Source organism: Pseudorasbora parva, chromosome 21, assembly GCF_024679245.1.
Source record: "Pseudorasbora parva isolate DD20220531a chromosome 21, ASM2467924v1, whole genome shotgun sequence".
In the NCBI taxonomy this organism is placed as follows: domain Eukaryota; kingdom Metazoa; phylum Chordata; class Actinopteri; order Cypriniformes; family Gobionidae; genus Pseudorasbora; species Pseudorasbora parva.
The window spans coordinates 22,767,724-22,788,482 of NC_090192.1; the positions used below are offsets into that span (position 1 = coordinate 22,767,724).

General features: G+C 36.9%; 1 protein-coding gene across 1 annotated transcript; it reads left to right on the forward strand.

Moving 5' to 3' along the window:
- The first annotated feature begins 197 nt into the window (after positions 1-197).
- On the forward strand, positions 198-20,549 carry capgb (capping protein (actin filament), gelsolin-like b). Its single transcript, XM_067429367.1, has 9 exons — positions 198-299; positions 8,511-8,704; positions 13,217-13,371; positions 13,502-13,663; positions 13,853-14,002; positions 15,947-16,033; positions 18,154-18,286; positions 19,565-19,656; positions 20,013-20,549. Exons 1-9 carry the CDS (start codon positions 202-204, stop codon positions 20,076-20,078), a joined length of 1,137 nt encoding a protein of 378 aa, XP_067285468.1. The 5' UTR covers positions 198-201; the 3' UTR covers positions 20,079-20,549.
- Positions 20,550-20,759: the final 210 nt, after the last annotated feature.

Below are 20,759 nucleotides of genomic sequence, written 5' to 3' on the forward strand. Positions count from 1 at the left end.
TATTGTCTTCCCTCTTTTAAGTCCGCACAACCCATGAGGGTTTTCCTGTAGTAAAATGTATTCAAAACAAGCAAATCATTTGTTTTACTATTAACAAATCTTAAATTTCTCTCTTTCGTGCTATTGCAAATTTTTTGCCTCATTCTCCAGACATCTGTTTGTTTAGGTGGGGCTGTATTTAAAGGGGCTGGGCCAGAATTAATGCAGGAAGTGGTTTTGTACACAGTGTTACTCTTTACAAAATCTCTTCCTTTCTTTCTCGAAACTTTGCAAGGTGCTCTAACTTTCACAGCAGCAAGGTAAGCACTGAAAATCTGTAAAAATGCTCAGAAATTCACTAATTATACACACATAACATCCTCAAACCAGCTATTTGCGGCTGCGTCCCTGTTGTGGCAAATACATTAATTTATAGAGCAAATAAGTGACTTAAAGCAGTGTGAAGTTTGGGTATAGGAGACACTCCCAAAACTCCACACCTTTCACATCTGGCGTATTTCTTAAATTAGAAGTAGGCTTTGTGGAGTTTAGAAATGCTAGCCTACAACATTTTAACCTCAAATGTTAGTACAAAAAATATTTTGCACATTTTGATTTTTACTTGGTCTTGGACTTTTAGTAAGTAAACTTGAGCTTCGCAAATGAAATGAAATGCACTAACATAAATAGCTCACCCTTTTGTACACTATAGGCTACTTACCGTTTTTTCCCTCAAACTTAATTGCAGTTCTTTCTGAGAATTTATAAAATGTACCCTTAATTGTTTCTTGCAATTTATCTGTTCACGGTCTACTTGCATGTCTTTCTAGCGGACGGATGTGACCAACTTATCAGTTTTTCATCTCGCTTTTCTGTTTAATCCTATGTTATGTGATAACTATTATTATTTATGCGATAATTTATATGTTCATTTGCGTGTGTTTTGTACGTTTATTAAAAAATATACCAATAACTGTTTTTTTTATGGTTTTGCGTGCTACCTCGCAAGTTCATACGTTCATAGTTTCTGTAGTTGACATAATTCGCGTTTTATAACAATAACTAGGCCAAGCTCCTATATAGGCAACAATCTATTAAAAGTGATATGCTAAAATTATAACATTTCAGCAAAAAGGTCAAAAGTAATATATGACAATTAAATTAAAAATAAATAAAATAAAAGCTGGTAGTTCCATCTCTTTTTGGACACTAACTTTTTTTCTTTTGAAACTAAAACCTCTTACCGTGTTTCCTCCATCAACTCCCTCTGATGACTGGAGGAAAGATGGATGGTGCGCCTTGCAGTAATTATCACGCTAGACTTTAGCGTTTGTCAGGCAACCCGACTCTCCTCGCTGTGGGGCGTCCTCGGCAGGGCCGCTCGGATTATTCCCCCGTGTCCAGTTACTGGACACATATAAGCTAACCAGGCCAGGTGAACTAACACACACACTGAAAAAGGCAGAATGGAGCCGGACTCAGAAAGCATGCCGGAGCAGGCCGAAGGGGTTTTGCAGTTAAGTGGACTAGTGTTTCTAAGCTTTAAGTGCTCAGCACACACTTTACTTTTAAGGGGAAGCTGTGAGTTTATGTTGTCATCACTACCTGCACATTAGGCGCATAGACATGCTCCACTATACTGCGATGTACCTGTGTTTGTCATATTTTATGTTCTGTTTTAGATATAGGAGATTGTTTTCAGTGCAGTCTTGATTCAGTCCGTGTGATCATTTTTAAACCTAAAGTTGTGTATTTTTTTAATACTAAAATGCTTCAATTAACTGAATGTGTAATTATGTGATATCAGTGATATAGGCCTAAAATAAAATTATATTTTATATCACTCATGTCATATCTTAACATGCAGAGACAGCTATAAATAAACAGAAATAGATGGTTTACAGAAAAAGTGTAACACTGTGGAACTTTGGTAAGTTTTTGATTTGAACATCATGCCCAGTAGCGGCACTCAGTCCCGCCCCCCGTCACACCATTGGCTGACTATGTCGGCCAATAGCAGATGGGGGAAGTGTTCAGGAAACATGTCTGAAAACAATCCCCAGATCTGATTATGCATACTTTTCTAATATAGTAAATGAAAATTAGTATGTGTGACTTCGTGGTATTCACAGATGAAAAATACCAGATCGAAGTGTGCATTTAATGTACAACTTTGAATGGCAGGGAAGTCATGTTGCAGATCACATAAAAGTGCACATGGTGAATGTAGTATGTTCATACTGTTCATACATACATTATAGAACAGTTGCAAATTAGGTTTTTCTTAAAATGCCATACCTACTATGACCGGTAAGCTACATCTGAAATCGCATACTGTTTGATTTGGTTCTTGTGACCACAAAAAAAGTATGTTCAATATAGTATAAATTTGTGTAGTATGAATGATATCTAGACATATTAGTATCTGCCGTGTTGTCATTGTCATGTCTTGTCATGGAAAAGTAGAGTGTATGTTTGCTCTGGACCTCAGAGTCTCACTGGAAGAGGTCAGTTATCTGAGTAGCCTACCATTTGGATCATTTTCTATATAAATGTTCCGCCTACTAAATACATTCGGATACAAGGTGACAGTATGCAATTTCAGACGCATTCTTTTTGAAATGATGCTTAGTGAAGCTGAACACACACTCTTCACCATTCATTATTTATTTATTTATTATATTATAGAGGTGATGATTACAGTAAATTCCTTCTGAATGGTAATGCATATGGAAAGAGATCCTTTGATCCATACCTGTTACATCCAGTTAAGAGTCACATAAGTGTATTTGGCCCTTGTCTTCCCTAAATTTTCAATAAACTTTTTGTCTGATCAGAAACTTGAAACAGGAAACAGATTGTGTCAGCAACATGACTCACTGTAGTTGGGCGCTTCATACACGCTACTGGTTATTTTTTGCTTAAACATCTTGACACTTTAATATTTGCTTCCTTGATAAACCAATTAATTTTACACCTTGCTGTAGTGTGAGGGTGGGGTGTTAGAGCACTTAATTAGGTGGGACATTGTGAACGGCCTGTTGCTTGTTCATGAGTCATGACATGGAGGACACGTCGTCTAATCAGACGAATTGGTTAGTCGGTATGAAACGGAAGTCGTGATAGTCTTTTCTTTCCTATTGTGGCTTATAGCTGACTCAAACAGGTTCTCGAACAAAAGAAAAATGTAGAGTGGGACTTGATTTCGTCCCTCTGGAATTGATTGGATCATTGTGGTTTGCTATTGCTGTGATGCCTTGTAAGTGACAGGCTGTCCCGCCTTGGTGCAAGTAAACGCTTAAATCAAAAAAGGGAAAGGAGGTCATTGCAAGAGAGAGTGGAAGTTATTTTGATTAAAGATTACGAGGTATTGTTTCATCAAGTGCAAATACCCCACCTTGTTTGAAATTTACACTAACTCCGCCCACCTCTGATATGCAATCAGTGTTGCAGAGGCGGGTAGCGTCATCTTTTGACACGACCAGCCCAACTTCAAATCTGCCTTTTTCTGAACTCATTCTTCTCCCTTTTCCATTCGGAGTAGCATTTCTTTTTAATTAAAATATTCAAAAAGTGTCAATAAAGTGTCAATAATGAGTGTTTAATTGTGATGGAAAAGTGTTAAATGGTTATAAATAGCATCTTACTACTATTTGCACTACTGTTTGGCTCTATAGGACCAGGTTAACAAAAATCTTTACTCAACACTCTGCTCAAAATAATAAATTATTAGTTCAATCAAGTGAACTTTTATGAGTATTTAGAACTTTCTTTTTATTTTGAGGTCACACAACTGACACATTTTAAGTCGGTGTGAACTTTTAGACCAACTTAAATCTAACTGAAACTGGTCACTGCCAGTTCTGCTTACTCAAACATTTAATTCATGTTTTAATGATGTTTTATGACTGAAACTCAATGACCCTGTTTAGAATTCATTACAATACATCTAGCTTAGACATTACTTACTTGTGTAATTTAAATTTAGCCTACATCTGATTTTAAAACCGGCCATGCATTTGTATCATAAAGTGAACTAGGAATAGCTACAAATGAATCATAATATTTATTAGGGGTTGTTCCCTATTAATGCTTCCTTGCAGTTTATGAGGTGTCATGCCAACAGTGACTAAACAGGATACGCAGCACTGAATGAACAGATAAAGAGGGAGGAGCAGCGAGCCATGCAATTGAACTCTGCCATAGTTGTTTCATATGTGTTCACAACAGTAACTAGGAGAGATAGACGTGGACGTGTCTGACTTGCTTTATGGCATGTCTTGGAGTGACATGAGAGGGCTCTTCTTTAAATGAGAGTGAAGTAATGCAGCTCTGTTCTAGAGCTCCTATCAGTGTCAGACCATTACAACAAGAGCCTAATTAGACTGATTGATATGTTTGTGTACCATGCCAGTTTATTTGCAGCGCCAATATCCATGTTGTAAATCACACGGCCTATCAAAGATGATATCCTATCTTATATTAGCAATGATTTATTTACCTTAGCCTACATACTAATCAAAATATTTGATAATAATGTGCTGTTTTTCAGTCTGTGGTTCAGTTGCATATGGCTCAAGCTTCTCAACAAAGAATAATAGAACTGGACTCATCCTCATGCTTATGTATCCTTATTGTCTTGAGTGTTTTATTGGCAGGAGTATGCTGGAATCTACATGTTTTCATGTTTACAACGACACTGTTGTGTCCAAACAAACAGATTTCCAGAATCCAAACCATGTGTTTTGGCAGTCAAGTTACTGACAGGTCAAAGAACCAATCAGATAACAGTAGTCTTTAACTGATAGCTCTCTTGGCAAATTAGTGAGAGGAGTCAAGCTACAATAGAGTACCCATCGGCCCAGGAGCCAAATGACTAGTAGATGTGCTGCTTTATTTGTGAGCAAAATGTTGTGGAAAATACATTTAAGAAAGAAAGATTACGAATTTTTAAATCTCTTTTTAATATAAAAATAATACACTTTATGTACTCCTAAATATATAATAGATTAATGTTCAAAGGTTTGGGGTCTGAGATTTACAAAAATAAAGAAATTAATACTCATTGTATTCTGTAAGGCTATATTACATTGATCAAAAGTACAGTAGAACTATAGACTTTTACAAAAACTTTCTATATCAAATAAATGCTGTTCTTTTGAACTTCGATGCAGATTGATGATGTGACAGCCTTGATATGCAGCCTTAAGGCCCGTTCACACCGAGGATGATAACTATAATGACGATAAAGATATAGTTCTAAAAATCATTCTCAATATTATAGAATAGCAGAGCTATTCTTACAGCTATAACGATAACCACACAGAGAACTCTATATATATATACTTACTTATATGTATGTGTATGTGTGTGTGTGTGTAATATATATATATATATATATATATATATATATATATATATACGTACATACACACACACACACACACACACACACACACACACACACACACACACATACATGCATATAAGCTGTCTGCCATATTGGAGTGGTCTGTCAAAATTCAAAAGCAAGTTGACTGAGTGCCTGCAACCGTAGTTAGACACATAAATATCTATTATGAAATAGACCTTAGCAGATGATTTTGCTAAACTAACACAATACAACAAGACAAAGGCACGAAACGGCTTTAAGAATGTAACACAGTAAAAGTAAATGCATTAAAGGTCTGTTTGGATTGGTCGAATGTGGCATCTACAGGTCCTTCTCAAAAAATTAGCATATTGTGAGAAAGTTCATTTTTTTCCATAATGTAATGATAAAAATTAAACTTGTATATATTTTAAAATTTATTGCACACCAACTGAAATATTTCAGGTCTTTTATTGTTTTAATAATACTGATGATTTTGGCATACAGCTCGTGAAAACCCAAAATTCCTGTCGCAAAAAATTAGCATATCATGAAAAGGTTCTCTAAACAAGCTATTAACCTAATCATCCGAATCAACTAATTAACTCTAAATACCTGCAAAAGATTCCTGAGGCTTTTAAAAACTCCCAGCCTGGTTCATTACTCAAAACCGCAATCATGGGTAAGACTGCCGATCAGACCCTGTCCAGAAGGCCATCATTGACACCTCAAGCGAGAGGGTAAGACACAGAAATACATTTCTGAACGAATAGGCTGTTCCCAGAGTGCTGTATCAAGGCACCTCAGTGGGAAGTCTGTGGGAAGGAAAAGTGTGGCAAAAAATGCTGCACAACGAGAAGAGGTGACCGGACCCTGAGGAAGATTGTGGAGAAGGACCGATTCCAGACCTTTGGGGACCTGCGGAAGCAGTGGACTGAGTCTGGAGTAGAAACATCCAGAGCCACCGTGCACAGGCGTGTGCAGGAAATGGGCTACAGGTGCCGCATTCCCCAGGTCAAGCCACTTTTGAACCAGAAACAGCGGCAGAAGCGCCTGACCTGGGCTACAGAGAAGCAGCACTGGACTGTTGCTCAAATTTTGCATGTCATTCGGAAATCAAGGTACCAGAATCTGGAGGAAGACGGGGGAGAAGGAAATGCCAAAATGCCTGACGTCCAGTGCCAAGTACAGTCAGTGATGGTCTGGGGTGCCATGTCAGCTGCTGGTGTTGGCCCACTGTGTTTTATCAAGGGCAGGGTCAATGCAGCTAGCTATCAGGAGATTTTGGAGCACTTCATGCTTCCATCTGCTGAAAAGCTTTATGGAGATGAAGATTTCGTTTTCAGCACGACCTGACACCAGCTCACAGTGCCAAAACCACTGGTAAATGGTTTACTGACCATGGTATTACTGTGCTCAATTGGCCTGCCAACTCTCCTGAGCTGAACCCCATAGAGAATCTGTGGGATATTGTGAAGATAAAGTAGAGAGAAGCAAGACCCAACACTCTGGATGAGCTTAAGGGCCGCTTTTGAAGCATCCTGGGCCTCCATAACACCTCAGCAGTGCCACAGGCTGATTGCCTCAATGCCACGCCGTATTGAAGCAGTCATTTCTGCAAAAGGATTCCCGACCAAGTATTGAGTGCATAACTCATTCATTTTACATGTCCATCTTGTCATAGCAGCTTCATCTGCATCTGTTGAGAGAATCTTTAGGCTAAATAGGGTTTCAGGAAAGATCTTCAGAGCAGAACGCTGCAGACTCAATGATAAAACATTTGAGGAGTGATTGGGAATTAGATGCATCAGTGTCGCTCAGTGAGTTTTGCATTGGATTAATGATAACTACATTTACAACAACTTTGAGTTATTTTACTTTGAAATTAAAATACCATTGGAACAAAACTAATTAAACAACATTGAGGGGTTAATTTATTTAAATTTATCATAATCTTTATTTTAGAAGAAAATGTATGCAGGGTTGAGGAGTGACACTGTAAAAAAAGAATCATTGGTCTTGTAATTTTCACAAAAAAATTAAGGTGATAATTAAAAATAGTGTGTATTTTTTTCTGATGAAAATTGTGGTTCAGTGTTGTAAATAAATAAAACCAAGATACACTTTACAATTTTTTTTAAGGAAATGTAAGCAATTTTGAGGCTTGAATTGAGGAACTGATTAAGCTGATAAAATGAAGGAAAATAAGATTACGTGTTTATATTAAGAGAATTAGCTTAATTATGCCGTGTGTGTGTGTGTGTGTGTGTGTGTGTGTGTGTGTGTGTGTGTGTGTGTGTGTGTGTGTGTGTGTGTGTGTGTGTGTGTGTGTTTTCTTCCAAAATCAACTTAAATTGAAAAAGCCAATTCCACTAATAAGATTTAATGAATCATAAAAACTACTTAAATACTATGTGTAATATTGTTACCATAATTTTTTCAAGTAGATACTGTGTAATATTTTTACAGCGTAGATGTGTGTAATGAAATTGTTATTAAATTACAAAATTAATGTAATTGTTGTATTACTGATGTATAATGTGTAATTCAATTAGTTACTAATCATATTAAAAGAAAATTGCTTTGCATTAATAAAGTAATCCAAACCACATTTATAATGATTAACTTAACAGTAAGCTGAGCATTTACATTTCCAAAGTAAGCTTCCTAACACTGAATGTATGTGAGATTCAACACATTCTTTCTGTTGTGTGACTGTGGAATTTCTTTGAATTGTCATGAATTTAATTCTACTTCCTGTCATTCAACTTCCTGTGAGGCGGAGTCAATTCAATTCAAATTCCAATTCATAAATTGAACGGCGGCAAAACCTGAAATTCTGAATTTTGCACGAGTCTGGTGGTTATATATCGTTATTGTTCTTGGTGTGACCCGGGCCTTTATAAGACGCAGCCTTGAAATTGAGAACCAATGTTTCCTAACCTTGTTCCTGATTCAACTCATTGGGATACATAACACTGTAATTCTCTAGGAACAGGACTGGGAAACACTGACCTCAAGTCTTCTTCAGCTTTCAAAACATCATTCAGGACAAAGAATTAATCTTTTTATTAATCTATAAATTTGATTCCTGCTGCCTGAAGTCCTCTTCTATTGTTTTTTGATCCTCCCCTTATCACAATTTGTTCTCTCTCTGCAGAATGCTCCGATTTCAGGCCGCTCCAGGACAGTTTGGGGATGAGATTAGGCAGCCGGGACTGAGATGCTGGCGAGTGGAGAAGATGAAGGCTGTTCCTCTGGATAAAGCTGAAGTGGGAGCTTTCTTCAATGGTGACTCCTACCTTGTGCTGGATAACCGGGGTGACCAGGGTGCCGATCTCCACATGTGGATTGGTGAGATGACAGCTCATGATTTTTTCCATTGGTTAATTTTGTCGCCTTCAGCTATGCAGTCTGAAAGACACAGAATACACAATTTAGTATTTGATGACATCGTACTTTTAATGATTGGCATAATACTGATTATAGTAGGGTTCTGTATTTTTTTAACGTTTTATAAAAAAAGTTCGGGAGGAACACATTCAAATTGCCTATCCAAGCAGTACAAGATGAGTCATATATACTGTATATACATAGCCGACTCGCCTATGTTCCTCGACAGTTTCCTGCATCCCACCACCACCCCGTCTCCTCACACTTACTTGGTTAACTATCCTAATCAGAGATACGGGGGGAGTACTCTGGGTTCAGGACAAAATTCAGAGCTCGGAGCCTTCCCCTCAGATAGTGCGCCAAATACGCATCTGATTATTTGTAAGTGTGAACTCATGAAATTAGACATGAATCTCGTGGTTCTAAAGGGACAGAACATGTTGCCTGAAAAAACATTAGAATGCATCAACGTGGACGATTTTCAGCTTGTTTTGTATTGTTGCAATGTTGTTAATATATGTAAATAAATTAACAATCTTTCTCTGTGTTACCTGCATCCAAATATCACAGCTTGTCAGCAAAAGAGGACAGCATGATTTTACATAATCTGGTGGAGTTTTGACAGCTCCAGGGATTTCGAAACTACATATCAAAATTATGCATTTTTGTGTTCCTGCCCAAGGACAATTGAATCCACAGAAGGGTGGTGCCAAAATCAAAAGTTCAAGAGTTTTTGGTAAAAAGGGAACACCACAGCCCTTTCTCTAGTCATGAGAATCGATTTTTTGCTTTTCTATTGGATAGAAAGCCAAGTTTAATTTAAAAGTAGTGAATTCCCCCTTTCATTCACAAAATTCACCTTCATGCTAATGACTTAAAGGGGTACTTCAGCGCTGGGAAGATGAATCTGTATTTAAACTGGGTCATCAATGTAGTAGAAATGTGAAATTATTTTTGAATTTGGTGCTTTCTAGACTGAGAAAAGACAGAAAATGTATTTTTGTCTCATGGGGATGAAAGACTACAATTCCCAGAATGCTTCGCTGCCCTGTGAGGCCATTCCCAAAGCCACCAACTTGATAAGTGTGACTGAGTTGGAGAAGACACTATAATTAAAAACTGAACATGTCTGTTAAATATAATGAGTGAGTCACCGCGCGAGTTTCACAGCTCTGAGCACTAACTGCAGGAGTCAGATAAATGAGCTGATGAGCTCTCGTGATGAGAGCTGAGGTAATCGCGACTACACTCACGGCATACATTCACAACGCGAGTTCAGTCTGGCGCGTTTCAGTTCATGCCTTTGCAAGCTTAACTTTCATAGAAATTAATTTGAGAAGTTAAAAGACTTACATTGCTCACCATAGCTCCGTTTAAATGAGTGCCTGTAGCTGCCAGCTGAGCTCTGAGTGTGATCTCCATCCCCCATGCGCGAGTTCAAAACATGCGGAAATGGCTCCCTCTGCTGGCTGTAGTCTTTAGCCTTTGGCCAAGCATTCCTCCTATGACGCAAATATCGACAATTTGCATCATAGGAGGAAATTTTCCAGAAATAAAATGCATAAATCTCTTGTCTCAGGGGGATATGAGGGGGGAAAGCACAATCATTTGAATATACTCCAGGATTTCTATTGATACAAAGCCATATGCTAAAGTAACCCTTTAAAGAAAATTATGTAATTATTTATTTACAATACTAATATTAAAAAATACCCCAAGTCTATGTTTTTTTAAACTTCATTTTTGGATGACCTGAAATGAATTCATTGTACTGTTATTTATTTATGTTAGTTGTAACTTTTGAAACTGGGCAGACATGGTCACTATGAACTTGTTTTATGGGGAAAAAAATGTACAAAAAGTCTTAAATGTTTTATACCACTTTTTAAAATTAATTTAAATAATTAATTAAAAATAAACTTTTGAAGGTGTTTAAGACATGGCTATTTTATGGGGATACACAAAGATTCTTCTTTTTTTTTTCCTATAACAACATTCCATATGGCTTGAGGATACACAGTATATAGTAAGAAGTGAAGCCAGGGTCAGGGTCAGTCAGTCATGATTCATGCTCATCGTATGGGGTCTAAAAGACTGAAACAATAAAGCCTGCTGAGATAAACAATACGCTTGATCACACAGTCGAGTGGGCCTGACCCGGTCTGTGTGAGTACACAGAACGTTAGGATAGAACGGCTGATAGACAGGAGAGAGGGATGAACAGGGATGAGTCCCAAGGGAAAAAGGCATGGGTGAGTGTTTTCATAGGTCATTAATGTTTCAGCAGGCCTGTGACGGGACTTCAGTTAGGTCTATTGTCTTATGGTGTATCCGGCGCTTTAGATTACACTAAGCTAGCTGGTTGTCATCATGATGAGCCATCTTCTCTCATGCCTTTTCATTAAGCATCCAATATCCATAAACACCCCCATCTCTTCATTATTCAGAATCCCTTGTCTCAGTTCCCAACCCCACCATATTATTCATAATGAACCTTCTACTTCAGAGACAAAACCACCATGTTCTACGTATTTACATAATAGATTGTGCATAGTGTAGGGGCTTTTGTCAACCATTAATTCAAAATGAAAGTCTTGTGTTGGTTGAGGGATTATTTTGATAATCCAAGAAATTACCTCTATAAGGTTAATGTTAAAGTATTTATTTTCAAAAGAAATAAATAAAAAGGTTAATAAAGGTCAATCAAACTATGTGTGGTTGAAAGCTGTGCTTTCACCACCTTCACACCTGACTCCAATCTGCCAGTCACCTTACAAAATAAAAGTTATCTCCTTTAAGTTCATCAAAAACATATTTAACCATAATAAAGTCAACAGTTAAGTTATAAATACAATTCCAGCATAAAAACCTGGCTCCAACACGTAGTACCACTGCTTGATTATGGGGGGAAAAAACTAAATCATGATTATCCTAGTCAATATTGAGATCACAATTTATTTTCTTTTTTTACAATTACTCATTGACTTTGTAATCATCATGCATTTATTTATTGCATTTATCTTTTTAACAGCACATTACCTTGAATCTTAAGGGGAAAAATATATAAATAAATGTAAAAGTAATATATATATATATATATATATATATATATATATATATATATACACAAACATTTATGTTGATTTCACTGCATAACAAATAAAAAAATAAATGATCAAACTAGGTTGTAAGGCACTTTAACAAGCTACTGAAAATGGATAAACATTTAGGAAGGGGCAAAAGCATGCCGCTGTAAAGGAAAGGGTGGCGTTTGGTTTATAGACGTTTGCCATGTTTCTGTCGCAAGTGACAATAATGCAGGAGAAAATAGGCCATAGACATGTATTAGCTAGCATACTTTATGTTTGTTAGTTGGATTCCAGGCAGCGACAAGACAAAATGAGCATCATTGCTCAACGGATCATCAAACAGCTCAGCTCAGAAAACTGTTGCTCGGTGGTACAGAGGAAGTGGCTATGGTGGCATATCACGCAGGGCAGAATTGTGCAAAATTGCACTCATTGTTAACACACACAGGGTTTCCGTCGTCTTATTTTTGTTTGCTGACTTTTTTATTGGCATGTAAAAGAAGAAGTTTGTAAAGTTATTTATAAGTGGATTCTATATGGGTAACACTACAATAAGGTTTCATTTGTTAACATAAGTTAACTACATTAGTGACATGAACACTAACTACACAGAGTACATGAACTAAAAATAAACAATACAGAAATTGTTTATCTTAGTTAATGTTAATTTCAAAATAATCAAAAGATATAACAGCTAACATAGCATAGGTTAATGCACCATGAACTAACATGACCAGACAATAAAAAAATCTATTTTTATTAACTAATATTAAAAGGTTAATAATATTCTGCTCAGTGCTCAGTTACTTCATGCACAAAGAAATGCAAGTACTAATGCTCAGAAATGAGACCTTATTATAAAGTGTTACCGATTATGGAATATACACTATATTCATTTCCAGGAACATGATTATGATGTCCCCTTTAGATATTCAGTTGTACTTCATTTTACAGTACTTGCAATTACAGTGTACTTACCTAAGAAAGTAATAAGGTGGGTACATGGGTAAAAGTTAGGTTTAGGTGTAGGTTAACTAGGTGCCTAGTTATTGCAATTGCTACAATAAGTACATAGTATGTACATGGGGGACAGGACTGTAAAATAAAGTATGTTGCACCTACATGTCTCATTAGAATGTAAGTATTTTTAATACTAATTAAAATGCTAATTTAATACTAATAAAAAAAATGTTTGCTTAATATCTGCTTACATTTTTTATGGTCCCCCAACAATTTAATTTCTACTAACCCTAATCCAACCCCTAACAGTACTACTAACACTCTGAGAGTTAGTTGACATGCATGTACGACGTTACTTATAGATTGTCTAAAGGTGACCATCATACTAAAGTGTATTTTCTCTCTTCCTCTTTCTTGCTTTTAGGAGAAAAATCGTCTCGTGACGAGCAGGTAGCTTGTGCCATGTTGGCTACGCAGCTGGATAACTTCCTGGGTGGAGATCCAGTCCAGCACAGACAGGTTCAGGGATACGAGTCCCCAGAATTCATGAACCTCTTCCCTCGAGGAGTCAGCTACAAGGTGAGATGTGGTTATGTGTGTTTACATTCTCTCACATGTACACAAGCTTATTGTTGCAGTAATACTGTATGGATAATTACCTAATGATTGCTCATGTTCCTTTCATAGTCACGTTATTCTGTTTGTGCAGGAGGGAGGTGTGGAGTCCGGCTTTAGAAGAACACAGTCTGGATCTGGACCTGTTCAGAGGTTATACCAAATCAAAGGGAAGCGCAACATCAGAGCCAAGGAAGTGGATTTGAGCTGGCAGAGCTTTAACAAAGGGGACTGCTTCATACTCGACCTGGGCGAGGTGTGTGCCTGTCTGTTTGACTATGTATATCTCTCTCTATACGCTTCTGTTCAAAAGTTTGCGGTCAGTAAGATGTTTTGGTTGTTGTTTGTTTTTTTGAAAGAAATTAATAGTTTTTTTCAGCAAGGATGCATTCAAATGTTCAAAAGTGACAAAATATTCCTAAAAATATTTTTTTTCTTTCTCCAGACGATTGTATCATGGATAGGATCTCAGGCAAACATCTTTGAGAAGCAGAAGGTGCGGGAGATCGCCACTCTGATCAGAGATACAGACAGACACGGCAAAGCCCAGATCACTAACATCAATGAGGGAGAGGAGACACAGGAAATGCTACAGGTAACAACAGGCCAGTGGTTTTTGGCAAAAACCTAAAAAATTCAACTCTGTATCAACTCTGCCCTTCTGTGTTCATTTAGCTTTACACTTCACTTCAATCCTTTAAATCTGATGTCAAGTGTCACAATTTGGGACATTCAGGTCCCAAAAGATCAATAAAGAGCAATAAACTGTGCAAATATACACCCACAGTGAGCTGTAGTAAAACCGAAAAACCTTCTCCATACCGAAATCTCCATAGGCCAGACAGTGATTCATCTTTTCTGAATTCTTAAAGGGGTGATGAATTGAGAAATTTGTATATTTGATATATAAAAGCCTTGGCTATATAAAAGGTCACGGTAACATAAGAATATCCTGTACATTTCGGAGCTGAAAAGTGAAAACTTCCCCAGAAAACGAGGCTCTCAAATCAATGACGTATTAGAAGGGGAAGACACCACCTCTACAGATAAATATGTACGCCTGCTTGTGTAGCCCCGCCCACAGACTCGTGCAGCTAAACGAGCAATAAATATGCCGAAGATAGCAAGATTAGTAAACAAGTTAGTAAACAAGACACAGGTCGAAACTGGATTTGCAGACATATTGAGATTAAAACACAATGCTGTTCCTTCTATAGTGGATCCGACAGGAATGATGCAACACACTTATGTGAGTAAAACATGTTGTACGTATTGATTATGTTTGCGCGTCTAACAGAAAATACCTTGGCATGCTTTCACATGCTGGAGAATCCCTTGTTTGTTGGTTCATTGCGATTCGGGATCAGATCGGACATGCAATGTTATGGGCCAGGGGGCTCGCAAAGCCCAACGTCCCAGGGCTATGTGTTTTCCAGATGGGCTACCAAAACATAAGCATGTCAGTAGGCTGGTGAATCTGAAATAGTGAAATAACAGTCATTCCTTGATCTGTGTTGTGTTTGAAGAGTGTGTGTAATTTGCACTTATATCCACCGATTGGGCGGGCCAAGTAATACAAAAATAAATAAATCGTGGGTGGATTATAGAGAGAAATCATTGTGTTTGTTTGAGAAATACGTTTTGAGAGACCTGTCAGAGAACCATTCCGGTTGCCGCTTTCAAACCAATCCCTCCAGTGAACTGACAGGGTAGTTGAAGCTCATTAAATGTGCAAATCTTATCCAATCCTAGCCGTGGGCATTTACTTACAATTTTTCAGTGCGGCACGTCCATCAAAACCCAGCGTTCAGGAGAGAGCCTCAAAACCAGTGTAGAAAATAGCCTATTACTTATTAGTTGGGGTGTTTTTGAGTGTAAAATCATTAGTTGACCTCAGACAACAGTATTAAAAATTAAAAAGCCAGTTCATAACACTTTAAAATATTGTTGTCCGGAGCTGGTATTGTACACTGAGTTTTTAAAATCTTAGCTTAAATTTGTGATGTAAATGAATGGCTCTTATAAACAGCTGAATTTTTTTTTACACTCAAAGCCCAGATTAAAAATCTGAAAGAACTGCATACTTTAAATAAGTAAAAAGTGAGTAAGTACATTCCAGAAAATGATTAGTTAATATTAGTTATTTTGCCAGGACAGACATATTTCAGCCAAAATTACTAATAACATATAGAATCTTGAATATAAATCTGGAACGGACAGCAACATAATATGCACATTTTCCGAATTCATCACTATTTTTTTTTTTCCTTTACTCTTTCTGAAGTGCAAAAACCCACACTTAATTTTTTTGCTTAGAATATGCCACTAAAAAGGTGTGCAGATTAAGATGTTATTTACAGATGTACTTCTGTAAATAACATCTTAAACTGTACACCTGTAAATGACATATCAGTACATTCACAAAACTTGCCATATATATCTTTCTGATTCTGAAAAACAAAATGTCATGATTATGAAAACTGTTTTAGGCAATGAGCTCTGACTATGTTGCTCTTCTACCTTCTGTTATAATCAACAGGTTCTTGGTCCGATGCCAGAGCTGAAAGAAAGCACTCCAGAGGAGGACAGTCAAGCAGATGCATCAAATTCCGCCTCCCTTTATAAGGTACCACAACTACATTATGTGTTAGGTTAATTTTAAACCAAGAGTTCCTGGAGGGAACAGAGTTTTGCACAACCCTGCAGCGTTTAATTACAACCCAGCTCTAACACGTATACCTGTAGTTTTCAAATAAACCTGAAGGACTTGATTAGCTGGATCAGATGTGTTTATTTAGGGTTGAAGCACTCCTGATCTAAACTGTGGAAAGTCCATAGCTGTGTTTGAAATGGCCCCCTATAACCTAATTCACTCTTCCCTACATTATTCCACTAATATAGGCCATTTGAAGAAGTGAATGAAAAGGAGTGCACTGGAGGGGATGCCTTGTGCTGGCAGTTTATTGGCAGCTCCAGTTGTAAAGAAAAGATTTATAAAAGATGTATAAACCTTTAACCCTCTAGGCGCCACGGTCGAGTTTACTCGACAAGATGCGTCATAGAATAAAACGGCCGATTTTGTCAAATAGGGTGTCAAATTTAATTCAACCTCACCTCCACTAGATGGTAGACATGTCGTACTTCATTCCTGACTCATACTAACTCATGATTCTATACAAAATATACGATCAAGAGCGCATTGAATCAGTGTAAACAAAAGCGGAGCTGACGTGCGAGTGAGCTGTTTTATCAGAGCATTTATTAGTAATGATTTACACAGTTTGTTTACTATTTACCTGAACATTCAGTATTGTGCAATATAGCACACAGAAGGTGAGGGACATTTTGGGGGGAAAGAAGTGCTGCATTTTATCATTTAAACGTGTGGCTTTTCATAAAAATTCTATAATCCAAGATTGCCCCCACTTTATGACGTCATAATATGCTAATAAGATGGGAAAATGTAATCTCTACATAAACTTAGGGTCCTAATTAATATTTCTCTAATTTACAGAAAGTTTCTATCTTTTATCACTTTTAAGATATAGCCTTTTGAAATTAAGATGTCAAAATCGAACGTTTTAGGAAAAAAACTCTGGCGCCTAAAGGGTTAAAAAGGAATTTATACCTTGTGGTAGATTTTCCCCTACGCACATAATTTAAGTTAAACCGGGTATGCCAGGTACCTATGAATTTATACTCTACTAAGCTTACTTCAATACCTGTGTGGTCAGCCAATATCTCAACCTTTTTGAACACTATAATTGGGAATAAGGTCTCTAGTGCTCCACTAAACACGATCACTTGAGAATAGAAGATCTCTGGTGTCTACAATAATCAAACAGACTCCAGACAATGCCTTAGATTATGCTTATTTAATCACGGCCGGAGGACCTTAGACAAATTTTGGAAAGAATCCCTTCAGCAAAAAGAGTGCAACAGTTTTTATAGAATAGGAGCCGCAAACCCGCAAAGCCGCAACACTTTTTTTATATTAAAAAGTATAATTCCGCAAACCCTTCTTTTACTAGTCTAGGGAAAAGCAAATCCTCATTTCTTGATTACTTCACCTTGTTACTCAAAGGCATGATTTTATATATTTAGATATCGGTCTCGTTTCATTTCCCCTTTTGTTATGTTCAGATATGATTCAGACACACACTGACTTTGGTCCAAGGTTTTAGGACATTTAGTTTTCCAAAGCATATAAATGTTATTCCTGCAAGAAAAATAAATAATAGTTATGATTAAAATAAATCCATCACAACCTGTATGTTATTACATTGTACCCACATTGGACCAGTGGTTTGGAAAAAGGATAGATGAAGCATTCAGCTACGGGCACCATCTTCTAACAAGATGCAGGAATTTATTCCGAAAATCCCACAGTGCATTGTGGGTACACTCTAGCCGTTGTACTCTAGCATGGTGTACATCGGTTGTTGTGATGTATTTTGGGATTGAATGAGTGCACTAGATACTGTCGAATGTGGTTTCAGACACCAATACAAATGCCTGTTCCCTCCAATATTGCTCTATATAAATGTATAGGGGGCGATTTTAAACACAGCCCTTGAGACTACATGTGGATGTTCAGATGAATCCTTGCCATTAGGAATCTAATCCATACCTATACTTGCTCAATGCACATTTATCTAATGTTTCCAAAATTCCTAAAAGATCTAACAAACATACCTCCCACATTTCATGTGCATTCAATCTGAAGAAATGGTCATTTCTTTATAGGTATCAGATGCAACAGGGTCAATGAAGTTGACCAAGGTATCAGAGAAAAGTCCATTTGCCAAGGACTTGCTGGTACGTGATGACTGCTTTATCCTGGACAATGGGGCCAATGGAAAGATCTTTGTTTGGAAAGGTGAGAAAAATTGTGCATGCATGTCACAATAACACGATAAGTGTCTGATGAACAAATCACTTGTATTCTGGATATAATTCAAATTTTTCACATCTATTTGTATTGCGCTTTTCACAATGCATATAATTTCAAGGCAGCTTTACAGAAAAGGCAGTGTCTACATTACAATTTAGAGTGATTTGTTATCAGAGGTGACTGTGTCCAAGTTATGGATTTCAGAAATGCACATAAAACTTAAGATCCTGGAGGGAATTTAGATGGAAGAATTTAGTACGATTTTTTATAACTCCCAAATTAACAGCACTACGTACAGGCACACAGAGCCATGGTTTTTGTTGGAGGCAGTGTGAAACCCCGATGGCTAATCATTACCATATTTTCTGGCCCTGCCCAAAAAATAAAATCCTTTTGGCAAGAAGTAGTGGCAGAGATTGGGAAAATTATGGGAGTGGAGAATGATACTTCGTTCACTACATTATATTTAGGCAAAATATCAGAAAATGTGTTAGACAAGGATAAATACTTAATTAAAATATTATTAGCACGCTGTAGGAAAGCAATAACCCGTAAATGGTTGCAGGTTGACCCTCCAACAAAGGTTAGGGATGGTTAGGGATAGTAAAAGAAATATACAGTATGGAGAGCCTTACATTTTATATTAAGACTCACATCTGAAAAATTTAACAAGCTCTGGGAAAAATGGATTATGCATGTAAGCCAATGATGAAAGTGTGATATTGTATATGAAGATGTTGGAAATATTCTATGTAATGAAATTGTAACATCCATGATAACTGTGTTCTCTGTTTCAATTTTTAAAAAAGTATTTAAAAAAAAAGAAATGTACATATACAAATCACACAGTTAGCTTGAGCTTATTGAAGTAAAGAATACAATGTATATAATATACACTATTATTCAAAAGTAAGGACAACAGTAAAGACTAATATAATGTTACGAAAGATTTATATTTCACAGAAACACTGTCCTTTTAAACTTTCTGTTGATTTAAGAATCCTGAAAAAAAAGGTTTCCACAAAAATAATAAGCAGCACATCCATTTTTTAACTATGATAATTAGAAGAAATATTTTGTGGGCAGCAAATCAGCTTAATGATTTCTCAAGGGTCATGTGACACTGAAGACTGGAGTAAAGGCAAATAAATAAATTACATTTTTAAATATATTAATGCTTGGTGAGCATTAGAGTCGTATTTCATACACATTTCACGGATGCATAAGTGTCATAATAGAAATGTTATTTCCTGTCATTCTCAGGAAGTGGAGCGAACGCAGAAGAGAAGAGGGCTGCTCTGAAAATGGCAGATGACTTCATCCAGAAAATGAATTATCCCAAGATGAAAACACAGGTCTGCACTAAAATTATACCCTTGTGACACTTACCAGAACTGGAAAACCAAATGCCCTTGGTTGAGCTAATGTTATTGTGCCTGACCCGGTCTGGCTGTTTAAACAAACAGCGATATGCACATAAAATTATGATTCTGACATGGGTAGGTGGGTGGACGATTTATGAAAGTGAATATAAAAGTGACATGTGAAGGCCAGGTATGGTAACCCATTCTCGAAATGCCCTCTGCACATATTGGGAGCAGTGAGTAGTGAACACACACACACTGCTCAAAAGAACTAGACATCTGTTGAGTTTATTCACATGTGAATAGATGCCAGATCCTCTAAAATGTAGTGTGTTTCTGTCTTACAGGTGGAGATTTTACCACAGGGCAGAGAGACTGTTATCTTTAAACAGTTTTTCCAAAACTGGAATTAAAGCTCATTTCACTGCATGATCAAAGAATAAACTGCACTTAACCAGTGGTCAAAGATTCTGTAATTTACTTATAAAAGGTCACAGAGATGTTACATTATAAACAAATGTACAGTTTTATTAATTAAGATCATGCGTATGGATGAGAGATGCTTTGCTATTTGTCTGTTACCATATTTTTATGGCTTTTAAAAGATGTTTATATTGATCAATACAAAATTTAAAGAACTTTTATTTTCTCCCTTTTTGATTGAGAATGTCAAATCTATGTTGCAACCTTGAGAACCACAAACCGCTGAGTGGATGCCACTTCTACTTAAAAACAGAATAATGTTACTAACCATTTTTCAAGCCAATGCACTATTTCACAAACTCTGTGGAGACTCGTGTGCTTGTTGCTTCTACTTTTTTACTCATTTTGTGTATGTAACTGCAGCATATAAATAAAAATGCATTTGCAACAAGAAGAAAGAATTCTGGGATTATTTCTCAGACGTGCATCCGTGCTAAAGTGCTGGAATTCCCACTTATGTTACATAAGGGCAGTTAAGGGTCATTTACCTTCATGGCATAATTTACCATGGTTTACATAAACTCATAAAAACACAAGTAATAAAAGTTTACCAACTTCAGATTTAAATAAAGCGACATTCAAATACACATGTAGCCTGCTGTGTTATGATA